We start from the raw sequence: 25,276 nt of genomic DNA, 5'->3' as shown, positions 1-25,276 counted from the left end.
GGGTTGAGGTCAGGTCATCTGATACAGCCCTCCAGCAACTCTCCTTCTTGGTCGAATAACCCTTACACAGCCTGGAGGTGTGTTGGGTCATTGTCTTGTTGAAAAACAAATGATAGTCCCACTAAGCGCAAACCAGATGGGATGGGTATGCTGGTTAAGTGTGCCTTGAATGCTAAATAAATCACCAACAGTGTCACCAGCAAAGCACCCCCACACCATTACACCTCCATGCTTCATGGTGGGAACCACAAATGCAGAGATCATCCGTTCACCTACTCTGCATCTCACAAAGACACGTTGGAACCAAAAATCTTGAATTTGAACTCATCAGACCAAAGGACAGATTTCTACCAGTCTAATGTCCCTTGCTCATGTTTCTTGGCCCAAGCAAGTGTCCACTTCTTATTAGTGTCCTTTAATACTGGTTTCTTTGCAGCAAATAGACCATGACGGCTTGATTTACGCAGTCTCCTCTGAACAGTTGATGTTGAGATGTGTCTGTTACTTGAACTCTGTGAAGCAATTATTTGGGCTGTAATTTCTGAGGCTGGTAACTCTAATGAATATATCCTCTGGGTCTTCCTTTCCTCATGAGAGCCAGTTTCATCATAGCGCTTGGTGTTTGCAACTGCACTTGAAGAAACGTTCAAAGTTATTGACATTTTCCGCATATACTTACCTTCAAGTCTTAAATTAATAATAGACTGTTGTTTGTCTTTGCTTATTTGAGCTGTTCTTGCCATAATATGGACTTGGTCTTTTACCAAATAGGGCTATCTTCTGTATACCATCCCTAACTTGTCACAACACAACTGATTGGCTCAAATGCTAGGAAAGAAATTCCACAAATGAACTTTAAACAATGCACACCTGTTAATTGAAATGCATTCCAGGTGAATACCTCATGAAGCTGGTTGAGAGAATGCCAAGAGTGTGCAAAGATGTCATCAAGGCAAAGGGTGGCTACTTTGAAGAATCTCAAATATAAAATATATTTAGATTTGTTTACCAATTTTTTAGTTACTACAAGATTCCATGTGTTATTTCATAGTTTTGATGTCCTCACTATTATTCTACAATGTAGAAAATATAAAAAATAAAGAAAAACCCTGGATGAGTAGGTGTGTCTGGTACTGTATGTGTGTGTGTGTGTGTGTCTGTGTGAGAGAGAAATGTGAGCATTTCTGACACAATGTCCAAAGAAATGGAAATGGAGTGTGATTCAAAGAGGACGCTGGGAAAAGACCGTGTGAACATGTGTACAGAAGATAACACTATGTGTGTGTTTATGCGTGTGTGTTTTACTCTGTAATGCAACAGTTAAATAGGACCATGATTCCTCTACATTTCACACCAGTAGAGAAACCTCATGTTGCCTCACTGTGTGTCTCTCACCTGGGAGACCGCTTGGGAAATGTCAGGTGTGACCAGGTATACTCCCAAATATTCCTCAAAAGCAGACAGACAGCTAATGGTAATGTCTTCACAGTACCTCATGGTACGGGCTTAAAAGATACAGTCCTTAGTTGCAACATACATTTTTGAACTTAATGATATATGCCCATTGATTCTTAAAGAATATCACTTATAAATGCTTCATGAGCTTAGTTCAACTGTCGTACACCGTCAGAACCCAAAATATCATCTTGTTTACCTCCAAATGTTTGTAAATAACGTACATGTAAACAAACTGTAAAGCCTCAAACCATAGCTAAAACTATCATTTTGATATCATGGATGGTCAGTCATTGCATCCATAGCTCCGTTTATGAATTTGAAAGTAGTTACATTACTCCAGCCCCATCCCTCCGCTTTAAGAGGCAGCTTGACCCCTTTGTTATCGTTTCACTTAAAGAGGGACTCCTCAGTAGAGGAACCAGCACCACTGTTCGCCCCCCACCGCTTCGTTGTGTGTTTGTTTTAACGACCAACGGTCAGGAGCGTCGCGAAGGGTGCTGCTAAATGTGCAGTACATATTCTGTTCTATGGAGAGTGCAGTGAAACACACGTAATTGTTGTTGTCACATCGTCACATAGTAGAGTTGGAGAGTCCTGGTCCATAGTATCCTATAGTAGAATTGGAGAGTCCCGGTCCATAGTATCCTATAGTAGAGTTGGAGAGTCCCGGTCCATAGTATCCTATAGTAGAGTTGGAGAGTCCCGGTCCATAGTATCCTATAGTAGAGTTGGAGAGTCCTGGTCCATAGTATCCTATAGTAGAGTTGGAGAGTCCTGGTCCATAGTATCCTATAGTAGAGTTGGAGAGTCCTGGTCCATAGTATCCTATAGTAGAGTTGGAGAGTCCTGGTCCACAGTATCCTATAGTAGAGTTGGAGAGTCCTGGTCCATAGTATCCTATAGTAGAGTTGGAGAGTCCTGGTCCATAGTATCCTATAGTAGAGTTGGAGAGTCCTGGTCCATAGTATCCTATAGTAGAGTTGGAGAGTCCCGGTCCATAGTATCCTATAGTAGAGTTGGAGAGTCCCGGTCCATAGTATCCTATAGTAGAGTTGGAGAGTCCCGGTCCATAGTATCCTATAGTACAGTTGGAGAGTCCCGGTCCATAGTATCCTATAGTACAGTTGGAGAGTCCTGGTCCATAGTATCCTATAGTAGAGTTGAATAGTCCTGGTCCATAGTATCCTATAGTAGAGTTGGAGAGTCCCGGTCCATAGCATCCTATAGTAGAGTTGGAGAGTCCTGGTCCATAGTATCCTATAGTAGAGTTGGAGAGTCCCAGTCCATAGTATCCTATAGTAGAGTTGGAGAGTCCTGGTCCATAGTATCCTATAGTAGAGTTGGAGAGTCCTGGTCCATAGTATCCTATAGTAGGGTCGAAGAGCCCTGGTCCATAGTACCTTGACAGCTCTTCAGTATATACAGTAGCTTTACAGCCATAAAGCCCAGCTATAGGCCCCACTGGGGTGAATTGAGTTACCCATAAAGCCCAGCTATAGGCTCCACTGGGGTGAATTGAGTTACCCATAAAGCCCAGCTATAGGCTCCACTGGGGTGAATTGAGTTACCCATAAAGCCCAGCTATAGGCTCCACAGGGGTGAATTAAGTTACCCATAAAGCCCAGCTATAGGCTCCACAGGGGTGAATTGAGTTACCCATAAAGCCCAGCTATAGGCCCCACTGCGGTGAATTGAGTTACCCATAAAGCCCAGCTATAGGCTCCACTGGGGTGAATTGAGTTACCCATAAAGCCCAGCTATAGGCTCCACTGGGGTGAATTGAGTTACCCATAAAGCCCAGCTATAGGCTCCACTGGGGTGAATTGAGTTACCCATAAAGCCCAGCTATAGGCTCCACTGGGGTGAATTGAGTTACCCATAAAGCCCAGCTATAGGCTCCACTGGGGTGAATTGAGTTACCCATAAAGCCCAGCTATAGGCCCCACTGTGGTGAATTGAGTTACCCATAAAGCCCAGCTATAGGCTCCACTGGGGTGAATTGAGTTACCCATAAAGCCCAGCTATAGGCCCCACTGTGGTGAATTGAGTTACCCATAAAGCCCAGCTATAGGCTCCACTGGGGTGAATTGAGTTACCCATAAAGCCCAGCTATAGGCTCCACTGGGGTGAATTGAGTTACCCATAAAGCCCAGCTATAGGCTCCACTGGGGTGAATTGAGTTACCCATAAAGCCCAGCTATAGGCTCCACTGGGGTGAATTGAGTTACCCATAAAGCCCAGCTATAGGCTCCACTGGGGTGAATTGAGTTACCCATAAAGCCCAGCTATAGGCCCCACTGCGGTGAATTGAGTTACCCATAAAGCCCAGCTATAGGCTCCACTGGGGTGAATTGAGTTACCCATAAAGCCCAGCTATAGGCTCCACTGGGGTGAATTGAGTTACCCATAAAGCCCAGCTATAGGCTCCACTGGGGTGAATTGAGTTACCCATAAAGCCCAGCTATAGGCTCCACTGGGGTGAATTGAGTTACCCATAAAGCCCAGCTATAGGCTCCACTGTGGTGAATTGAGTTACCCATAAAGCCCAGCTATAGGCCCCACTGGGGTGAATTGAGTTACCATAAAGCCCAGCTATAGGCTCCACTGGGGTGAATTGAGTTACCCATAAAGCCCAGCTATAGGCTCCACTGGGGTGAATTGAGTTACCCATAAAGCCCAGCTATAGGCTCCACTGGGGTGAATTGAGTTACCCATAAAGCCCAGCTATAGGCTCCACTGGGGTGAATTGAGTTACCCATAAAGCCCAGCTATAGGCTCCACTGGGGTGAATTGAGTTACCCATAAAGCCCAGCTATAGGCTCCACTGGGGTGAATTGAGTCACCCATAAAGCCCAGCTATAGGCCCCACTGCGGTGAATTGAGTTACCCATAAAGCCCAGCTATAGGCTCCACTGGGGTGAATTGAGTTACCCATAAAGCCCAGCTATAGGCTCAACTGGGGTGAATTGAGTTACCCATAAAGCCCAGCTATAGGCTCCACTGGGGTGAATTGAGTTACCCATAAAGCCCAGCTATAGGCTCCACTGGGGTGAATTGAGTTACCCATAAAGCCCAGCTATAGGCTCCACTGGGGTGAATTGAGTTACCCATAAAGCCCAGCTATAGGCTCCACTGGGGTGAATTGAGTTACCCATAAAGCCCAGCTATAGGCTCCACTGGGGTGAATTGAGTTACCCATAAAGCCCAGCTATAGGCTCCACTGGGGTGAATTGAGTTACCCATAAAGCCCAGCTATAGGCTCCACTGGGGTGAATTGAGTTACCCATAAAGCCCAGCTATAGGCTCCACTGGGGTGAATTGAGTTACCCATAAAGCCCAGCTATAGGCTCCACTGGGGTGAATTGAGTTACCCATAAAGCCCAGCTATAGGCTCCACTGGGGTGAATTGAGTTACCATACTGTACTGCATAATTCCAAGCCCATCTCCTTACCTTGATTTTAAACTCCAGTTGGGAGTTGATGGTGTACATCATCTCTGTTCTCTCCATGGTACGAGCCCCTTCGTTACACTTACGCACCACCTAACACACACACACACACACACACACACACACACACACACACACACACACACACACACACACACACACACACACACACACACACACACACACACACACACACAGTTACATGCAGGCTCACATACATAGACCCCAGGGAAACACAGGCTCTTTGTTGAGCTCATGTTGAGATGGGCTTTGACCTGGTATCAGTTTGGGTTTGACCCCCCCGTTGACCTTTTACCTTGCTGACTGATTGGAGGGCTTTCTTACAGGTCTCATACTGGTCAGAGTCCTTAGGAGCCTTCTGACAAATGACCTGGAACAGAGAGAGGGGTCAGGGGTCAGGCAGATCACACACACACATAGGCTGGGACCCAGGACAGTGTGTACTTTATCAAATGTAATAAAGTCTACTGTGTACATAGAGTACGATGAAGAAAGGCTGTGTGAGACCAGCTAGGGTTAACCACTTCGTTAATCCTGGGAGAGGCTTCCAGAACACATCTCTCTCACGCTGCCGTCACGCACACATACACACACATACAGTGGTTGGAAGTATTAAGTGTAAACAAACATTTCTCAGGACACAAAAGTCTCCTACTTCATGGACTAATATCCTGCCATAAACCTCAGACTCAAGGGAACAACTAAAATAGAGAACTAGAGAGAAGAGCAGAGAAATAGAGCTGTAAGTGAAACCACCAACATCAGTATTTTTTTAAAAATGAAGGCTATTATAAATGAAGGCTATTATAAATTAAGTCTATTATAAATGAAGGCTATTATAAATGAAGGCTGTTATAAATGAAGGCTGTTATAAATGAAGGCTATTATAAATGAAGGCTACAATAGATGAAGGCTACAATAGATGAAGGCTACTACAGAAGATGAAGGCTATTATAAATGAAGGCTATTATAAATGAAGGCTATTATAAATGAAGGCTACGACAGTAGATGAAGGCTACTACAGAAGATGAAGGCTATTATAAATGAAGGCTACTACAGAAGATGAAGGCTATTATAAATGAAGGCTATTATAAATGAAGGCTATTATAAATGAAGGCTGTTATAAATGAAGTCTATTATAAATGAAGTCTATTATAAATGAAGTATATTATAAATGAAGTCTACAGTAGATGAAGGCTACAGTAAATGAAGGCTACAGTAAATGAAGGCTACAGTAAATGAAGGCTATTATAAATGAAGTCTATTATAAATGAAGGCTATTATAAATGAAGGCTATTATAAATGAAGACTACTACAGAAGATGAAGGCTATTATAAATGAAGGCTATTATAAATGAAGGCTATTATAGATGAAGGCTATTATAAATGAAGGCTATTATAAATGAAGGCTATTATAAATGAAGGCTATTATAAATGAAGGCTATTATAAATGAAGGCTATTATAAATGAAGACTACTACAGAAGATGAAGGCTATTATAAATGAAGGCTACTATAAATGAAGGCTATTATAAATGAAGGCTATTATAAATGAAGGCTATTATAAATGAAGACTACTACAGAAGATGAAGTCTATTATAAATGAAGGCTATTATAAATGAAGGCTATTATAAATGAAGGCTATTATAAATGAAGGCTACTACAGAAGATGAAGGCTATTATAAATGAAGACTACTACAGAAGATGAAGGCTATTATAAATGAAGGCTACTACAGTAAATGAAGGCTATTATAAATGAAGGCTACAGTAACTGAAGGCTATTATAAATGAATGCTATTATAAATGAAGTCTACTACAGTAAATGAAGGCTATTATAAATGAAGGCTACAGTAAATGAAGGCTATTAAAAATGAATGCTATTATAAATGAAGTCTACTACAGTAAATGAAGGCTATTATAAATGAAGGCTACAGTAAATGAAGGCTACTACAGTAAATGAAGGCTATTATGAATGAAGGCTACAGTAAATGAAGGCTATTATAAATTAAGGCTACTACAGTAGATGCAGGCTGTTATAAATGAAGGCTACAGTAAATGAAGGCTATTATAAATGAAGGCTATTATAAATGAAGTCTACTACAGTAAATGAAGGCTACAGTAAATGAAGGCTACAGTAAATGAAGGCTATTATAAATGAAGGCTACTACAGTAGATGAAGGCTATTATAAATGAAAGCTACTACAGTAAATGAAGGCTACTACAGTAAATGAAGGCTATTATAAATGAAGGCTATTATAAATGAAAGCTATTATAAATCAAATCAAATTTTATTTGTCACATACACATGGTTAGCAGATGTTAATGCGAGCGTAGCGAAATGCTTGTGCTTCTAGTTCCGACAATGCAGTAATAACCAACGAGTAATCTAACCTAACAATTCCACAACTACTACCTTATACACACAAGTGTAAAGGGATAAAGAATACATACATAAAGATATATGAATGAGTGATAAATGAATTATAAATGAAGGCTATTATAAATGAAGGCTGTTATAAATGAAGGCTATTATGAATGAAGTCTACTATAAATGAAGGCTGTTATAAATGAAGGCTATTATGAATGAAGGCTACTATAAATGAAGGCTATTATAAATGAAGACTACTACAGAAGATGAAGGCTATTATAAATGAAGTCTATTATAAATGAAGGCTGTTATAAATGAAGGCTATTATAAATGAAGGCTGTTAGAAATGAAGACTATTATAAATGAAGGCTATTATAAATGAAGACTATTATAAATGAAGGCTATTATGAATGAAGGCTACTATAAATGAAGGCTATTATAAATGAAGGCTATTATAAATGAAGGCTACAGTAGATGAAGACTATTATAAATGAAGACTATTATAAATGAAGGCTATTATAAATTAAGTCTATTGTAAATGAAGGTTACTATAAATGAAGGCTATTATAAATGAAGGCTACAGTAGATGAAGACTATTATAAATGAAGGCTACAATAAATGAAGGCTATTATAAATGAAGGCTATTATAAATGAAGACTATTATAAATGAAGGCTACAGTAGATGAAGACTATTATAAATGAAGGCTACTATAAATGAAGACTATTATAAATGAAGGCTACAGTAGATGAAGACTATTATAAATGAAGGCTATTATAAATGAAGGCTATTATAAATTAAGGCTATTATAAATGAAGGCTATTATAGATGAAGACTATTATAAATGAAGGCTATTATAAATGAAGGCTATTATAAATGAAGGCTATTATAAATGAAGGCTATTATAAATGAAGGCTATTATAAATGAAGGCTATTATAAATGAAGGCTACAGTAGATGAAGACTATTATAAATGAAGGCTATTATAAATGAAGGCTATTATAAATGAAGGCAATTATAAATGAAGGCTATTATAAATGAAGACTAGAATAAATGAAGGCTATTATAAATGAAGGCTACAATAAATGAAGGCTATTATAAATGAAGGCTATTATAAATGAAGGCTATTATAAATGAAGGCTATTATAAATGAAGGCTATTATAAATGAAGGCTACAGTAGATGAAGACTATTATAAATGAAGGCTACAGTAAATGAAGGCTATTATAAATGAAGGCTATTATAAATGAAGGCTATTATAAATGAAGGCTATTATAAATGAAGGCTATTATAAATGAAGGCTATTATAAATGAAGGCTACAATAAATGAAGGCTATTATAAATGAAGGCTATTATAAATGAAGGCTATTATAAATGAAGGCTATTATAAATGAAGGCTATTATAAATGAAGGCTACAATAAATGAAGGCTATTATAAATGAAGGCTACAATAAATGAAGGCTATTATAAATGAAGGCTATTATAAATGAAGGCTATTAAAAATGAAGGCTATTATAAATGAAGGCTATTAAAAATGAAGGCTACAGTAGATGAAGACTATTATAAATGAAGGCTACAGTAGATGAAGACTATTATAAATGAAGGCTGTTATAAATGAAGGCTGTTATAAATGAAGACTATTATAAATGAAGGCTACAGTAGATGAAGGCTATTATAAATGAAGGCTACAGTAGATGAAGACTATTATAAATGAAGGCTACAGTAGATGAAGGCTATTATAAATGAAGGCTATTATAAATGAAGGCTATTATAAATGAAGGCAATTATAAATGAAGGCTATTATAAATGAAGACTAGAATAAATGAAGGCTATTATAAATGAAGGCTACAATAAATGAAGGCTATTATAAATGAAGGCTATTATAAATGAAGGCTATTATAAATGAAGGCTATTATAAATGAAGGCTATTATAAATGAAGGCTACAGTAGATGAAGACTATTATAAATGAAGGCTACAGTAAATGAAGGCTATTATAAATGAAGGCTATTATAAATGAAGGCTATTATAAATGAAGGCTATTATAAATGAAGGCTATTATAAATGAAGGCTATTATAAATGAAGGCTACAATAAATGAAGGCTATTATAAATGAAGGCTATTATAAATGAAGGCTATTATAAATGAAGGCTATTATAAATGAAGGCTATTATAAATGAAGGCTACAATAAATGAAGGCTATTATAAATGAAGGCTACAATAAATGAAGGCTATTATAAATGAAGGCTATTATAAATGAAGGCTATTAAAAATGAAGGCTATTATAAATGAAGGCTATTAAAAATGAAGGCTACAGTAGATGAAGACTATTATAAATGAAGGCTACAGTAGATGAAGACTATTATAAATGAAGGCTGTTATAAATGAAGGCTGTTATAAATGAAGACTATTATAAATGAAGGCTACAGTAGATGAAGGCTATTATAAATGAAGGCTACAGTAGATGAAGACTATTATAAATGAAGGCTACAGTAGATGAAGGCTATTATAAATGAAGGCTATTATAAATGAAGGCTATTATAAATGAAGACTATTATAAATGAAGACTATTATAAATGAAGACTATTATAAATGAAGACTATTATAAATGAAGACTATTATAAATGAAGGCTATTATAAATGAAGACTATTATAAATGAAGGCTATTATAAATGAAGGCTGTTATAAATGAAGGCTGTTATAAATGAAGGCTACTACAGTAGATGAAGACTATTATAAATGAAGGCTATTATAAATGAAGACTATTATAAATGAAGGCTGTTATAAATGAAGGCTATTATAAATGAAGACTATTATAAATGAAGACTATTATAAATGAAGTCTATTATAAATGAAGACTATTATAAATGAAGGCTATTATAAATGAAGGCTATTATAAATGAAGGCTGTTATAAATGAAGGCTGTTAAAAATGAAGGCTGTTATAAATGAAGACTATTATAAATGAAGGCTACTACAGTAGATGAAGACTATTATAAATGAAGGCTATTATAAATGAAGACTATTATAAATGAAGGCTACAATAAATGAAGGCTGTTATAAATGAAGGCTGCTATAAATGAAGGCTGCTATAAATGAAGGCTGCTATAAATGAAGGCTGTTATAAATGAAGACTACAATAAATGAAGGCTGTTATAAATGAAGGCTATTATAAATGAAGACTATTATAAATGAAGTCTATTATAAATGAAGACTATTATAAATGAAGGCTATTATAAATGAAGGCTATTATAAATGAAGGCTGTTATAAATGAAGGCTGTTATAAATGAAGGCTGTTATAAATGAAGGCTGTTATAAATGAAGGCTGTTATAAATGAAGACTATTATAAATGAAGACTATTATAAATGAAGTCTATTATAAATGAAGTCTGTTATAAATGAAGGCTGTTATAAATGAAGACTATTATAAATGAAGACTATTATAAATGAAGGCTGTTATAAATGAAGGCTATTATAATTGAAGGCTGTTAAAAATGAAGGCTGTTAAAAATGAAGGCTGTTATAAATGAAGACTATTATAAATGAAGACTATTATAAATGAAGTCTATTATAAATGAAGGCTGTTATAAATGAAGACTATTATAAATGAAGACTATTATAAATGAAGTCTATTATAAATGAAGGCTGTTATAAATGAAGACTATTATAAATGAAGTCTATTATAAATGAAGGCTATTATAAATGAAGGCTGTAATAAATGAAGACTATTATAAATGAAGGCTATTATAAATGAAGGCTGTTATAAATGAAGACTATTATAAATGAAGACTATTATAAATGAAGGCTGTTATAAATGAAGGCTACTACAGTAGATGAAGACTATTATAAATGAAGGCTGTTATAAATGAAGGCTATTATAAATGAAGGCTACATTAGATGAAGACTATAATAAATGAAGGCTATTATAAATGAAGTCTATTATAAATGAAGGGTACATTAGATGAAGACTATAATAAATGAAGGCTATTATAAATGAAGTCTATTATAAATGAAGGCTGTTATAAATGAAGGCTGTTATAAATGAAGGCTGTTATAAATGAAGGCTGTTATAAATGAAGGCTATTATAAATGAAGACTATTATAAATGAAGGCTGTTATAAATGAAGGCTACTACAGTAGATGAAGACTATTATAAATGAAGGCTGTTATAAATGAAGACTATTATAAATGAAGGCTGTTATAAATGAAGGCTGTTATAAATGAAGGCTGTTATAAATGAAGGCTATTATAAATGAAGACTATTATAAATGAAGACTATTATAAATGAAGGCTGTTATAAATGAAGGCTGTTATAAATGAAGGCTGTTATAAATGAAGGCTATTATAAATGAAGACTATTATAAATGAAGACTATTATAAATGAAGTCTATTATAAATGAAGACTATTATAAATGAAGGCTATTATAAATGAAGGCTATTATAAATGAAGGCTGTTATAAATGAAGGCTGTTAAAAATGAAGGCTGTTATAAATGAAGACTATTATAAATGAAGGCTACTACAGTAGATGAAGACTATTATAAATGAAGGCTATTATAAATGAAGACTATTATAAATGAAGGCTACAATAAATGAAGGCTGTTATAAATGAAGGCTGCTATAAATGAAGGCTGCTATAAATGAAGGCTGCTATAAATGAAGGCTGTTATAAATGAAGACTACAATAAATGAAGGCTGTTATAAATGAAGGCTATTATAAATGAAGACTATTATAAATGAAGTCTATTATAAATGAAGACTATTATAAATGAAGGCTATTATAAATGAAGGCTGTTATAAATGAAGGCTGTTATAAATGAAGGCTGTTATAAATGAAGGCTGTTATAAATGAAGGCTGTTATAAATGAAGGCTGTTATAAATGAAGACTATTATAAATGAAGACTATTATAAATGAAGTCTATTATAAATGAAGTCTGTTATAAATGAAGGCTGTTATAAATGAAGACTATTATAAATGAAGACTATTATAAATGAAGGCTGTTATAAATGAAGGCTATTATAATTGAAGGCTGTTAAAAATGAAGGCTGTTAAAAATGAAGGCTGTTATAAATGAAGACTATTATAAATGAAGACTATTATAAATGAAGTCTATTATAAATGAAGGCTGTTATAAATGAAGACTATTATAAATGAAGACTATTATAAATGAAGTCTATTATAAATGAAGGCTGTTATAAATGAAGACTATTATAAATGAAGTCTATTATAAATGAAGGCTATTATAAATGAAGGCTGTAATAAATGAAGACTATTATAAATGAAGGCTATTATAAATGAAGGCTGTTATAAATGAAGGCTACTACAGTAGATGAAGACTATTATAAATGAAGGCTGTTATAAATGAAGGCTATTATAAATGAAGGCTACATTAGATGAAGACTATAATAAATGAAGGCTATTATAAATGAAGTCTATTATAAATGAAGGGTACATTAGATGAAGACTATAATAAATGAAGGCTATTATAAATGAAGTCTATTATAAATGAAGGCTGTTATAAATGAAGGCTGTTATAAATGAAGGCTGTTATAAATGAAGGCTGTTATAAATGAAGGCTATTATAAATGAAGACTATTATAAATGAAGGCTGTTATAAATGAAGGCTACTACAGTAGATGAAGACTATTATAAATGAAGGCTGTTATAAATGAAGACTATTATAAATGAAGGCTGTTATAAATGAAGGCTGTTATAAATGAAGGCTGTTATAAATGAAGGCTATTATAAATGAAGACTATTATAAATGAAGACTATTATAAATGAAGGCTGTTATAAATGAAGGCTGTTATAAATGAAGGCTGTTATAAATGAAGGCTGTTATAAATGAAGGCTGTTATAAATGAAGGCTGTTATAAATGAAGGCTGTTATAAATGAAGGCTGTTATAAATGAAGGCTGTTATAAATGAAGGCTGTTATAAATGAAGGCTGTTATAAATGAAGGCTGTTATAAATGAAGACTGTTATAAATGAAGGCTGTTATAAATGAAGGCTGTTATAAATGAAGGCTGTTATAAATGAAGGCTGTTATAAATGAAGACTATTATAAATGAAGACTATTATAAATGAAGGCTGTTATAAATGAAGGCTATTATAAATGAAGTCTATTATAAATGAAGGCTATTATAAATGAAGACTATTATAAATGAAGACTATTATAAATGAAGGCTGTTATAAATGAAGGCTATTATAAATGAAGGATATTATAAATGAAGGCTGTTATAAATGAAGGCTACTACAGTAGATGAAGACTATTATAAATGAAGGCTATTATAAATGAAGAATATTATAAATGAAGGCTATTATAAATGAAGGCTATTATAAATGAAGGCTATTATAAACGAAGGCTATTATAAATGAAGACTATTATAAATGAAGGCTGTTATAAATGAAGGCTATTATAAATGAAAGCTATTATAAATGAAGGCTATTATAAATGAAGGCTATTATAAATGAAGGCTATTATAAATGAAGGCTATTATAAATGAAGACTATTATAAATGAAGGCTGTTATAAATGAAGGCTGTTATAAATGAAGGCTACTACAGTAGATGAAGACTATTATAAATGAAGGCTATTATAAATGAAGACTATTATAAATGAAGGCTATTATAAATGAAGGCTACAGTAGATGAAGACTATTATAAATGAAGGCTGTTATAAATGAAGGCTGTTATAAATGAAGACTGTTATAAATGAAGGCTGTTATAAATGAAGACTATTATAAATGAAGGCTACTACAGTAGATGAAGACTATTATAAATGAAGGCTGTTATAAATGAAGACTATTATAAATGAAGGCTATTATAAATGAAGGCTATTATAAATGAAGGCTATTATAAATGAAGACTATTATAAATGAAGACTATTATAAATGAAGGCTATTATAAATGAAGGCTATTATAAATGAAGGCTATTATAAATGAAGGCTATTATAAATGAAGGCTATTATAAATGAAGGCTATTATAAATGAAGGCTGTTATAAATGAAGGCTGTTATAAATGAAGGCTGTTATAAATGAAGACTACTACAGTAGATGAAGACTATTATAAATGAAGGCTGTTATAAATGAAGGCTGTTATAAATGAAGGCTGTTATAAATGAAGACTGTTATAAATGAAGGCTGTTATAAATGAAGACTATTATAAATGAAGGCTACTACAGTAGATGAAGACTATTATAAATGAAGGCTGTTATAAATGAAGACAATTATAAATGAAGACTATTATAAATGAAGGCTATTATAAATGAAGGCTATTATAAATGAAGGCTATTATAAATGAAGGCTATTATAAATGAAGGCTATTATAAATGAAGGCTATTATAAATGAAGGCTATTATAAATGAAGGCTATTATAAATGAAGACTATTATAAATGAAGGCTGTTATAAATGAAGGCTGTTATAAATGAAGACTACTACAGTAGATGAAGACTATTATAAATGAAGACTATTATAAATGAAGGCTATTATAAATGAAGGCTATTATAAATGAAGGCTACAGTAGATGAAGACTATTATAAATGAAGGCTGTTATAAATGAAGGCTGTTATAAATGAAGACTGTTATAAATGAAGGCTGTTATAAATGAAGGCTGTTATAAATGAAGACTATTATAAATGAAGGCTACTACAGTAGATGAAGACTATTATAAATGAAGGCTGTTATAAATGAAGACTATTATAAATGAAGACTATTATAAATGAAGGCTGTTATAAATGAAGACTGTTATAAATGAAGGCTGTTATAAATGAAGGCTGTTATAAATGAAGACTATTATAAATGAAGGCTGTTATAAATGAAGGCTGTTATAAATGAAGACTACTACAGTAGATGAAGACTATTATAAATGAAGACTATTATAAATGAAGGCTATTATAAATGAAGGCTATTATAAATGAAGGCTACAGTAGATGAAGACTATTATAAATGAAGGCTGTTATAAATGAAGACTGTTATAAATGAAGGCTGTTATAAATGAAGGCTGTTATAAATGAAGACTGTTATAAATGAAGGCTGTTATAAATGAAGACTATTATAAATGAAGGCTGTTATAAATGAAGGCTGTTATAAATGAAGGCTGTTATAAATGAAGGCTGTTATAAATGAAGGCTGTTATAAATGAAGGCTGTTATAAATGAAGGCTGTTATAAATGAAGACTATTATAAATGAAGACTATTATAAATGAAGGCTGTTATAAATGAAGGCTATTATAAATGAAGTCTATTATAAATGAAGGCTATTATAAATGAAGACTATTATAAATGAAGGCTGTTATAAATGAAGGCTATTATAAATGAAGGATATTATAAATGAAGGATATTATAAATGAAGGCTGTTATAAATGAAGGCTACTACAGTAGATGAAGACTATTATAAATGAAGGCTATTATAAATGAAGGCTATTATAAATGAAGGCTATTATAAATGAAGGCTATTATAAATGAAGGCTATTATAAATGAAGGCTATTATAAATGAAGACTATTATAAATGAAGGCTGTTATAAATGAAGGCTATTATAAATGAAAGCTATTATAAATGAAGGCTATTATAAATGAAGGCTATTATAAATGAAGACTATTATAAATGAAGGCTGTTATAAATGAAGGCTGTTATAAATGAAGGCTACTACAGTAGATGAAGACTATTATAAATGAAGGCTATTATAAATGAAGACTATTATAAATGAAGGCTATTATAAATGAAGGCTACAGTAGATGAAGACTATTATGAATGAAGACTACTACAGTAGATGAAGACTATTATAAATGAAGACTATTATAAATGAAGGCTATTATAAATGAAGGCTATTATAAATGAAGGCTACAGTAGATGAAGACTATTATAAATGAAGGCTGTTATAAATGAAGGCTGTTATAAATGAAGACTGTTATAAATGAAGGCTGTTATAAATGAAGACTATTATAAATGAAGGCTACTACAGTAGATGAAGACTATTATAAATGAAGGCTGTTATAAATGAAGACTATTATAAATGAAGACTATTATAAATGAAGGCTATTATAAATGAAGGCTATTATAAATGAAGACTATTATAAATGAAGGCTGTTATAAATGAAGGCTGTTATAAATGAAGGCTATTATAAATGAAGGCTATTATAAATGAAGGCTATTATAAATGAAGGCTATTATAAATGAAGGCTATTATAAATGAAGGCTGTTATAAATGAAGGCTGTTATAAATGAAGGCTGTTATAAATGAAGACTACTACAGTAGATGAAGACTATTATAAATGAAGGCTGTTATAAATGAAGGCTGTTATAAATGAAGACTATTATAAATGAAGGCTGTTATAAATGAAGGCTGTTATAAATGAAGGCTGTTATAAATGAAGGCTGTTATAAATGAAGACTATTATAAATGAAGGCTGTTATAAATGAAGGCTGTTATAAATGAAGACTATTATAAATGAAGACTATTATAAATGAAGGCTATTATAAATGAAGTCTATTATAAATGAAGGCTATTATAAATGAAGGCTGTTATAAATGAAGGCTATTATAAATGAAGGATATTATAAATGAAGGATATTATAAATGAAGGCTGTTATAAATGAAGGCTACTACAGTAGATGAAGACTATTATAAATGAAGGCTATTATAAATGAAGAATATTATAAATGAAGGCTATTATAAATGAAGGCTATTATAAATGAAGGCTATTATAAATGAAGGCTATTATAAATGAAGACTATTATAAATGAAGGCTGTTATAAATGAAGGCTATTATAAATGAAAGCTATTATAAATGAAGGCTATTATAAATGAAGGCTATTATAAATGAAGGCTATTATAAATGAAGGCTATTATAAATGAAGAATATTATAAATGAAGGCTGTTATAAATGAAGGCTGTTATAAATGAAGGCTACTACAGTAGATGAAGACTATTATAAATGAAGGCTATTATAAATGAAGACTGTTATAAATGAAGGCTATTATAAATGAAGGCTACAGTAGATGAAGACTATTATGAATGAAGACTACTACAGTAGATGAAGACTATTATAAATGAAGACTATTATAAATGAAGGCTATTATAAATGAAGGCTATTATAAATGAAGGCTACAGTAGATGAAGACTATTATAAATGAAGGCTGTTATAAATGAAGGCTGTTATAAATGAAGACTGTTATAAATGAAGGCTGTTATAAATGAAGACTATTATAAATGAAGGCTACTACAGTAGATGAAGACTATTATAAATGAAGGCTGTTATAAATGAAGACTATTATAAATGAAGACTATTATAAATGAAGGCTATTATAAATGAAGGCTATTATAAATGAAGACTATTATAAATGAAGGCTGTTATAAATGAAGGCTATTATAAATGAAGGCTATTATAAATGAAGGCTATTATAAATGAAGGCTATTATAAATGAAGGCTATTATAAATGAAGGCTGTTATAAATGAAGGCTGTTATAAATGAAGGCTGTTATAAATGAAGACTACTACAGTAGATGAAGACTATTATAAATGAAGGCTGTTATAAATGAAGGCTGTTATAAATGAAGGCTGTTATAAATGAAGACTGTTATAAATGAAGGCTGTTATAAATGAAGACTATTATAAATGAAGGCTACTACAGTAGATGAAGACTATTATAAATGAAGGCTGTTATAAATGAAGACTATTATAAATGAAGACTATTATAAATGAAGGCTATTATAAATGAAGGCTATTATAAATGAAGACTATTATAAATGAAGGCTGTTATAAATGAAGGCTTTTATAAATGAAGGCTATTATAAATGAAGGCTATTATAAATGAAGGCTATTATAAATGAAGGCTATTATAAATGAAGGCTATTATAAATGAAGACTATTATAAATGAAGGCTGTTATAAATGAAGGCTGTTATAAATGAAGACTACTACAGTAGATGAAGACTATTATAAATGAAGGCTATTATAAATGAAGGCTATTATAAATGAAGGCTACAGTAGATGAAGACTATTATAAATGAAGGCTGTTATAAATGAAGGCTGTTATAAATGAAGGCTGTTATAAATGAAGGCTGTTATAAATGAAGGCTGTTATAAATGAAGGCTATTATAAATGAAGGCTACTACAGTAGATGAAGACTATTATAAATGAAGGCTGTTATAAATGAAGACTATTATAAATGAAGACTATTATAAATGAAGGCTGTTATAAATGAAGACTGTTATAAATGAAGGCTATTATAAATGAAGACTGTTATAAATGAAGACTATTATAAATGAAGACTATTATAAATGAAGGCTATTATAAATGAAGACTATTATAAATGAAGGCTGTTATAAATGAAGGCTGTTATAAATGAAGGCTACAGTAGATGAAGACTATTATGAATGAAGACTATTATAAATGAAGACTATTATAAATGAAGGCTGTTATAAATGTAGGCTACAGTAGATGAAGGCTACAGTAGATGAAGGCTACAGTAGTGTTTGTGTGTGTGTGTGTTCGTGAGAGAGTGTGTGTGAATTACAACAAAACGTATTAAAAGATTAGAGATCAGAAACACATGACATGATGACATGCTATTCCAGTTCAACGAGACTGTAGGAGAGAGAGGAGAGGGGGAGAGAGAGGGGGAGAGAGAGGGGGAGAGAGAGGGGGAGAGAGAGAGGAGAGAGAGAGGAGAGAGAGAGAGAAGAGGGGGAGAGAGGGGGAGAGAGGAGAGGGGGACTAATAGTGTGAGAACGAAAGTAATAGAAATAATAAACGTGTGTGAGAGGGATGAGAGAATGAAGGGGGAGGGAGAAAGGAGGGGGATGAGAGAATGAAGGGTGAGGGAGAAAGGAGGGGGTTGAGAGAATGAAGGGGGAGGGAGAAAGGAGGGGGATGAGAGAATGAAGGGGGAGTGAGAAAGGAGAGGGATGAGAGAATGAAGGGAGAGGGAGAAAGGAGAGGGATGAGAGAATGAAGGGAGAGGGCGAAAGGAGGGGATGAGAGAATGAAGGGGGAGGGAGAAAGGAGGGGGATGAGAGAATGAAGGGGGAGGGAGAAAGGAGGGGGATGAGAGAATGAAGGGGGAGGGAGAAAGGAGGGGGATGAGAGAATGAAGGGAGAGGGAGAAAGGAGGGGGATGAGAGAATGAAGGGGGAGGGAGAAAGGAGGGGGGTGAGAGAATGAAGGGGGAGTGAGAAAGGAGGGGAATGAGAGAATGAAGGGAGAGGGAGAAAGGAGGGGGATGAGAGAATGAAGGGAGAGGGAGAAAGGAGGGGGATGAGAGAATGAAGGGGGAGGGAGAAAGGAGGGGAATGAGAGAATGAAGGGGGAGGGAGAAAGGAGGGGGGTGAGAGAATGAAGGGGGAGGGAGAAAGGAGGGGGATGGAGAAAGGAGAGGGATGAGAGAATGAAGGGGGAGGGAGAAGGAGGGGGGTGAGAAAGGAGGGGGATGAGAGAATGAAGGGTGAGGGAGAAAGGAGGGGGATGAGAGAATGAAGGGAGGGGGCTGAGAGAATGAAGGGGGAGGGAGAAAGGAGGGGGATGAGAGAATGAAGGGGGAGGGAGAAAGGAGGGGGATGAGAGAATGAAGGGGGAGGGAGAAAGGAGGGGGATGAGAGAATGAAGGGGGAGGGAGAAAGGAGGGGGATGGAGAAAGGAGGGGGATGAGAGAATGAAGGGGGAGGGAGAAAGGAGGGGGGTGAGAGAATGAAGGGGGAGGGAGAAAGGAGGGGGATGGAGAAAGGAGGGGGATGAGAGAATGAAGAAAGAGGGAGAAAGGAGGGGGATGAGAGAATGAAGAAAGAGGGAGAAAGGAGGGGGATGAGAGAATGAAGGGGGAGTGAGAAAGGAGGGGGATGAGAGAATGAAGGGGGAGGGAGAAAGGAGGGGGATGAGAGAATGAAGGGGGAGGGAGAAAGGAGGGGGATGAGAGAATGAAGGGGGAGTGAGAAAGGAGGGGGATGAGAGAATGAAGGGGGAGGGAGAAAGGAGGGGGAGGGAGAAAGGAGGGGGATGAGAGAATGAAGGGGGAGGGAGAAAGGAGGGGGATGAGAGAATGAAGGGAGAGGGAGAAAGGAGGGGCTGAGAGAATGAAGGAGGAGGGAGAAAGGAGGGGGATGAGAGAATGAAGGGGGAGGGAGAAAGGAGGGGGATGAGAGAATGAAGGGGGAGGGAGAAAGGAGAGGGATGAGAGAATGAAGGGAGAGGGAGAAAGGAGAGGGATGAGAGAATGAAGGGAGAGGGCGAAAGGAGGGGATGAGAGAATGAAGGGGGAGGGAGAAAGGAGGGGGATGAGAGAATGAAGGGGGAGGGAGAAAGGAGGGGGATGAGAGAATGAAGGGCGAGTGAGAAAGGAGGGGGATGAGAGAATGAAGGGGGAGGGAGAAAGGAGGGGGATGAGAGAATGAAGGGGGAGGGAGAAAGGAGGGGGATGAGAGAATGAAGGGGGAGTGAGAAAGGAGGGGGATGAGAGAATGAAGGGGGAGGGAGAAAGGAGGGGGATGAGAGAATGAAGGGGGAGGGAGAAAGGAGGGGGATGAGAGAATGAAGGGAGAGGGAGAAAGGAGGGGCTGAGAGAATGAAGGAGGAGGGAGAAAGGAGGGGGATGAGAGAATGAAGGGGGAGGGAGAAAGGAGGGGGATGAGAGAATGAAGGGGGAGGGAGAAAGGAGGGGGCTGAGAGAATGAAGGGGGAGGGAGAAAGGAGGGGGATGAGAGAATGAAGGAGGAAGGAGAAAGGAGGGGGATGAGAGAATGAAGGGTGAGGGAGAAAGCAGGAAACAAGAGGCTGGTTTAGTGTAATCAAATCTTCAGTGTTACGTAAGAGACAAAGTCCTTCAGAGAGTGAGACAGTCATGAACAAGGTGTGTGTGTCTTTCTGCATGGTTATATACAGTACATTCAGACAGTATTCTGACCCCTCGACCTTTTCACACATTTTTTTTACATTACAGCCTTATTCTAAAATGTATTATATGACTTTTTCCCCCCTCATCAATCTACACACAATACTTCATAATAACAAAGCAATAACCATGTTTTTAGAATTGGTCACCATCCTGACCAAGGCCCTTCTCCCTCGTTTGCTCAGTGTGGACGGGCGGCCAGCTCTAGGAGGAGTCTTGGTGGTTCCAAACTTCTTCCATTTAAGAATGATGGAGACCACTGTGTTCTTGGGGACCTTCAATGCTGCAGAAATGTTTTGGTACCCTTCCCCAGATCTGTGCCTCGACACAATCTTGTCTCAGAGCTCTACGGACAATTCCTTTGACCTCATGGCTTGGTTTTTGCTCTGACATGCACTGTCAACTGTGGGACCTTATATAAACAGGTGTGTGTCTTTCCAAATCATGTCCAATTAATTGAATTTACCACAGGTGGACTCCAACAAGTTGTAGAAACATCTCAAGGATGATCAATGGAAACAGAATGCTGCTGAGCTCAATTTCGAGTCTCATAGCAAAGGATCTGAATACTAACATAAGGTATTTGTTTTTATTTTTAATACATTTGAAAAGTGTCCAGTATATAAGTGTCCAGTATATACATGTCCAATATAAGAGTGTTAAATGAGTGTCCAGTATATGAGTGTCCAGTATATAAGTGTCCAGTATATGAGTGTTAAATGAGTGTCCAGTATACGAGTGTTAATTGAGTGTCCAGTATATGAGTGTCCAGTATATAAGTGTCCAGTATATGAGTGTTAAATGAGTGTCCAGTATATGAGTGTCCAGTATATGAGTGTCCAGTATATGAGTGTCCAGTATATAAGTGTCCAGTATATAAGTGTCCAGTATATGAGTGTCCAGTATATGAGTGTCCAGTATATGAGTGTCCAGTATATGAGTGTCCAGTATATGAGTGTTAAATGAGTGTCCAGTTTATGAGTGTGCTAGATGAGTGTCCAGTATACGAGTGTTAATTGAGTGTCCAGTATATGTGCGTCCAGTATACGAGTGTGTTAGATGTGTGTCCAGTATATGAGCGTCCAGTATACGAGCGTCCAGTATACGAGTGTCCAGTATACAAGTGTCCAGTATATAAGTGTCCAGTATATAAGTGTCCAGTAAATAGGTGTCCAGTATATGAGTGTTAAATGAGTGTCCAGTATATGAGTGTCCAGTATATGAGTGTCCAGTATATGAGTGTCCAGTATATGAGTGTCCAGTATATGAGTGTCCAGTATATGAGTGTTAAATGAGTGTCCAGTTTATGAGTGTGCTAGATGAGTGTCCAGTATATGAGTGTTCAGTATACGAGTGTTAATTGAGTGTCCAGTATATGTGCGTCCAGTATACGAGTGTGTTAGATGTGTGTCCGGTGTATGAGCGTCCAGTACATGAGCGTCCAGTATACGAGTGTCCAGTATCCAGTATGAGTGTGTTAGATGTGTGTCCAGTATTTGAGTGTCCCGTATTTGATTGTGTTAGATGTGTGTCCAGTGTATGACTGTCCAGTATGAGTGCATTAGATGTGTCCAGCATATGAGTGTCCAGCATATGAGTGTCCAGTATATGAGTGTGTTAGATGTGCCTCCAGTATATGAGTGTGTTAGATGTGTGTCCAGTATATGAGTGTCCAGTATGAGTGTCCAGTATTTGAGTGTCCAGTATTTGAGTGTGTTAGATGTGTGTCCAGTGTATGACTGTCCAGTATACGAGTGCTGTCTTACGTCCATCAGCAGAGGCAGGCGTGTGACTCTCTGCATGGGCAGGATCAGGAAGGAGATCATTGGGAGGTTCCTGCAGTCTGGGTGACCCTCAATACGAGTCAACACCTCCTTAAACACTGGACTCTTACTACTACTGCAACACACAGACAGAGAGACATAGAGAGAGACAGGTAGACAGGCAGACACAGTGAGACAGAGAGAGAGAGAGAGAGAGAGAGAGAGGACAGTCAGTCACAGTTCAAAGTTGACTTGGGTGTGCACGCACGCACGCATGCATGCATATATATGTGTGTGTGTGTGTGTGTGTGTGTGTGTGTGTGTGTGTGTGTGTGTGTGTGTGTTTGTGTGTGTGTGTGTGTGTGTGTGTGTGTGTGTGTGTGTACACTCACACTAGCCTCTGTAAGGTCCTCTGCTGATAAACCTCATTGGAGCAGTAGGTGATGTAGGGGTCAAAGTTGGACTGGGCGTGTCTGAACACTATATCACTGATGTCATCTATAACAACATTCTGCTGGTGTATATCCTCTAACTCTTTAAAGAACCTAAGAGAGAGGGAGAGAGACAGACAAAGACAGCCAGAGAGAGAGACAGAGAGAAAGAGACAGAGAGAGGGAGAGAGACAGACAAAGACAGCCAGAGAGAGAGACAGAGAGAAAGAGACAGAGAGAGGGAGAGAGACAGACAAAGACAGCCAGAGAGAGAGACAGAGAGAAAGAGACAGAAAGACAAAGAAAGAGAGACAGAAAGACACAGACAGAGAGAGACAGAAATAGAGACAAAGAGAGAGAGAGACAGAGAGAGAAAGAGAGAGAGAGAAAGAGACAGAGAAAGTGACAGAGAGAGAGAAAGAGAGAGAGACAGTTAGCATGTGGAACATTCAGGGCCTAAACTCATCAACCTTTGGACTGAAGAGTTTAGCACTGGAGTTCAACAAGAATCTAAAAGATGTTGACGTCATCATTCTGCAGGAGACATGGTGTAAGGCTGACATTGTCACTCACTGTCCCACAGGTTACAGAGAGGTAATTGTACCATCACAGAAACACAGCCCTGTCAATAGAGGCAGAGACTCTGGAGGATTGATTATTTGGTACAAATCCCAACTACAACATCTAATTGATCCCATCAAAATTGGTAAATATTACATTTGGTTAAAACTGAAAAAAGAACTTGAAAGTACTTGAAAAAAGTACTGTCAGAAAAATATGTGTTCCTTTGCACAATATATACACCCCCCCCCCCCCCCCCCCCCCCAGAATCCCCATATTACTCAGAGGAGATCTTCCCCACCCTTGAGGAAGAGACGTGCCATTTCCAGGCCCAGGGAAATGTGCTCATCTGTGGGGACACAAATGCGTGCACAGGAACACTACCTGATCTAACGAGCACATGAGGGGACAGCTTTATTACAGGCCATTCTGTTTCTAACTGTCTTAATCTCCCCCATAGAAACAACAGTGACAGCACCGTCAACAACAACGGAAGGGATCTTTTGCAGCTCTGTAGAAGCCTGGGTCTGTACTTTGTCAACGGTAGGTTACGGGGGAGGACTCTTTGGGGAGATTCATCTACTGCTCACCTCTTGGCCACAGTACAGTAGACTATATGATTGCAGACATTGAACCTTTCTCTCTCAGCTCATTCACTGTCAAGCCACTAACACCTCTGTCTGATCACAGCCAAATGACGTTGTTCCTCAAAAGAACAGACATGGAAACAACCACACATTCACAGCCCAGTAAGCTGTATAACAGACATTCACAGCCCAGTAAGCTGTACAACATCAGACATTCACAGCCCAGTAAGCTGTATAACATCACACATTCACAGCCCAGTAAGCTGTATAACATCAGACATTCACAGCCCAGTAAGCTGTATAACATCAGACATTCACAGCCCAGTAAGCTGTATAACATCAGACATTCACAGCCCAGTAAGCTGTATAACATCAGACATTCACAGCCCAGTAAGCTGTACAACATCAGACATTCATACAGGTGGGCCCAAAACAGCACAGAAGAATACCAGAAAGCAACCTGGAACCAAAATATCCAAACACTCTTAGATAATGTTCTGGATACCACATTCACTCACAGTAAAGAAGGCATCAATCTAGCAGTACAAAACATCAACTATATATATATATATATATTCAGGCAAACAGGAAAAGAAGCACAATTGAAATTGATAAAAAAGAAAACAAAAAAAGATCACAGATGACAACTGGTTTGATGCAGATTGTAAAATTATAAGGAAAAAACTTAGAACACTATCCAACCAAAAGCACAGAGACCCAAATAATGGTGAATTACACCTTCATTACTGTGAGACTTTAA

General features: G+C 36.3%; 1 protein-coding gene across 2 annotated transcripts in view; it reads right to left on the bottom strand.

The window, feature by feature from the left end:
• LOC129822416 (rho guanine nucleotide exchange factor 26-like) overlaps positions 1 to 25,276 on the bottom strand; it is a 97,233-nt gene that overhangs the window by 33,926 nt on the left and 38,031 nt on the right. The window contains exons 7-10 of one of the 2 annotated variants that reach the window (XM_055880685.1): positions 23,330 to 23,482; positions 22,941 to 23,070; positions 5,224 to 5,298; positions 4,911 to 5,000 (exon numbers count right to left, since the gene is read on the bottom strand). In XM_055880685.1, coding sequence (XP_055736660.1) covers positions 4,911 to 5,000; positions 5,224 to 5,298; positions 22,941 to 23,070; positions 23,330 to 23,482 — 448 coding nt within the window. Of the gene's footprint in view, positions 1 to 4,910; positions 5,001 to 5,223; positions 5,299 to 22,940; positions 23,074 to 23,329; positions 23,483 to 25,276 lie in introns of both variants that reach the window. The other variant, XM_055880684.1, reaches the window with a different exon arrangement.

The sequence above is a fragment of the Salvelinus fontinalis genome, chromosome 24 (assembly GCF_029448725.1).
Source record: "Salvelinus fontinalis isolate EN_2023a chromosome 24, ASM2944872v1, whole genome shotgun sequence".
Lineage (NCBI taxonomy): Eukaryota > Metazoa > Chordata > Actinopteri > Salmoniformes > Salmonidae > Salvelinus > Salvelinus fontinalis.
Note: the sequence above shows the minus strand (reverse complement) of the source record. Positions and strands in the feature narration are given on the sequence as shown.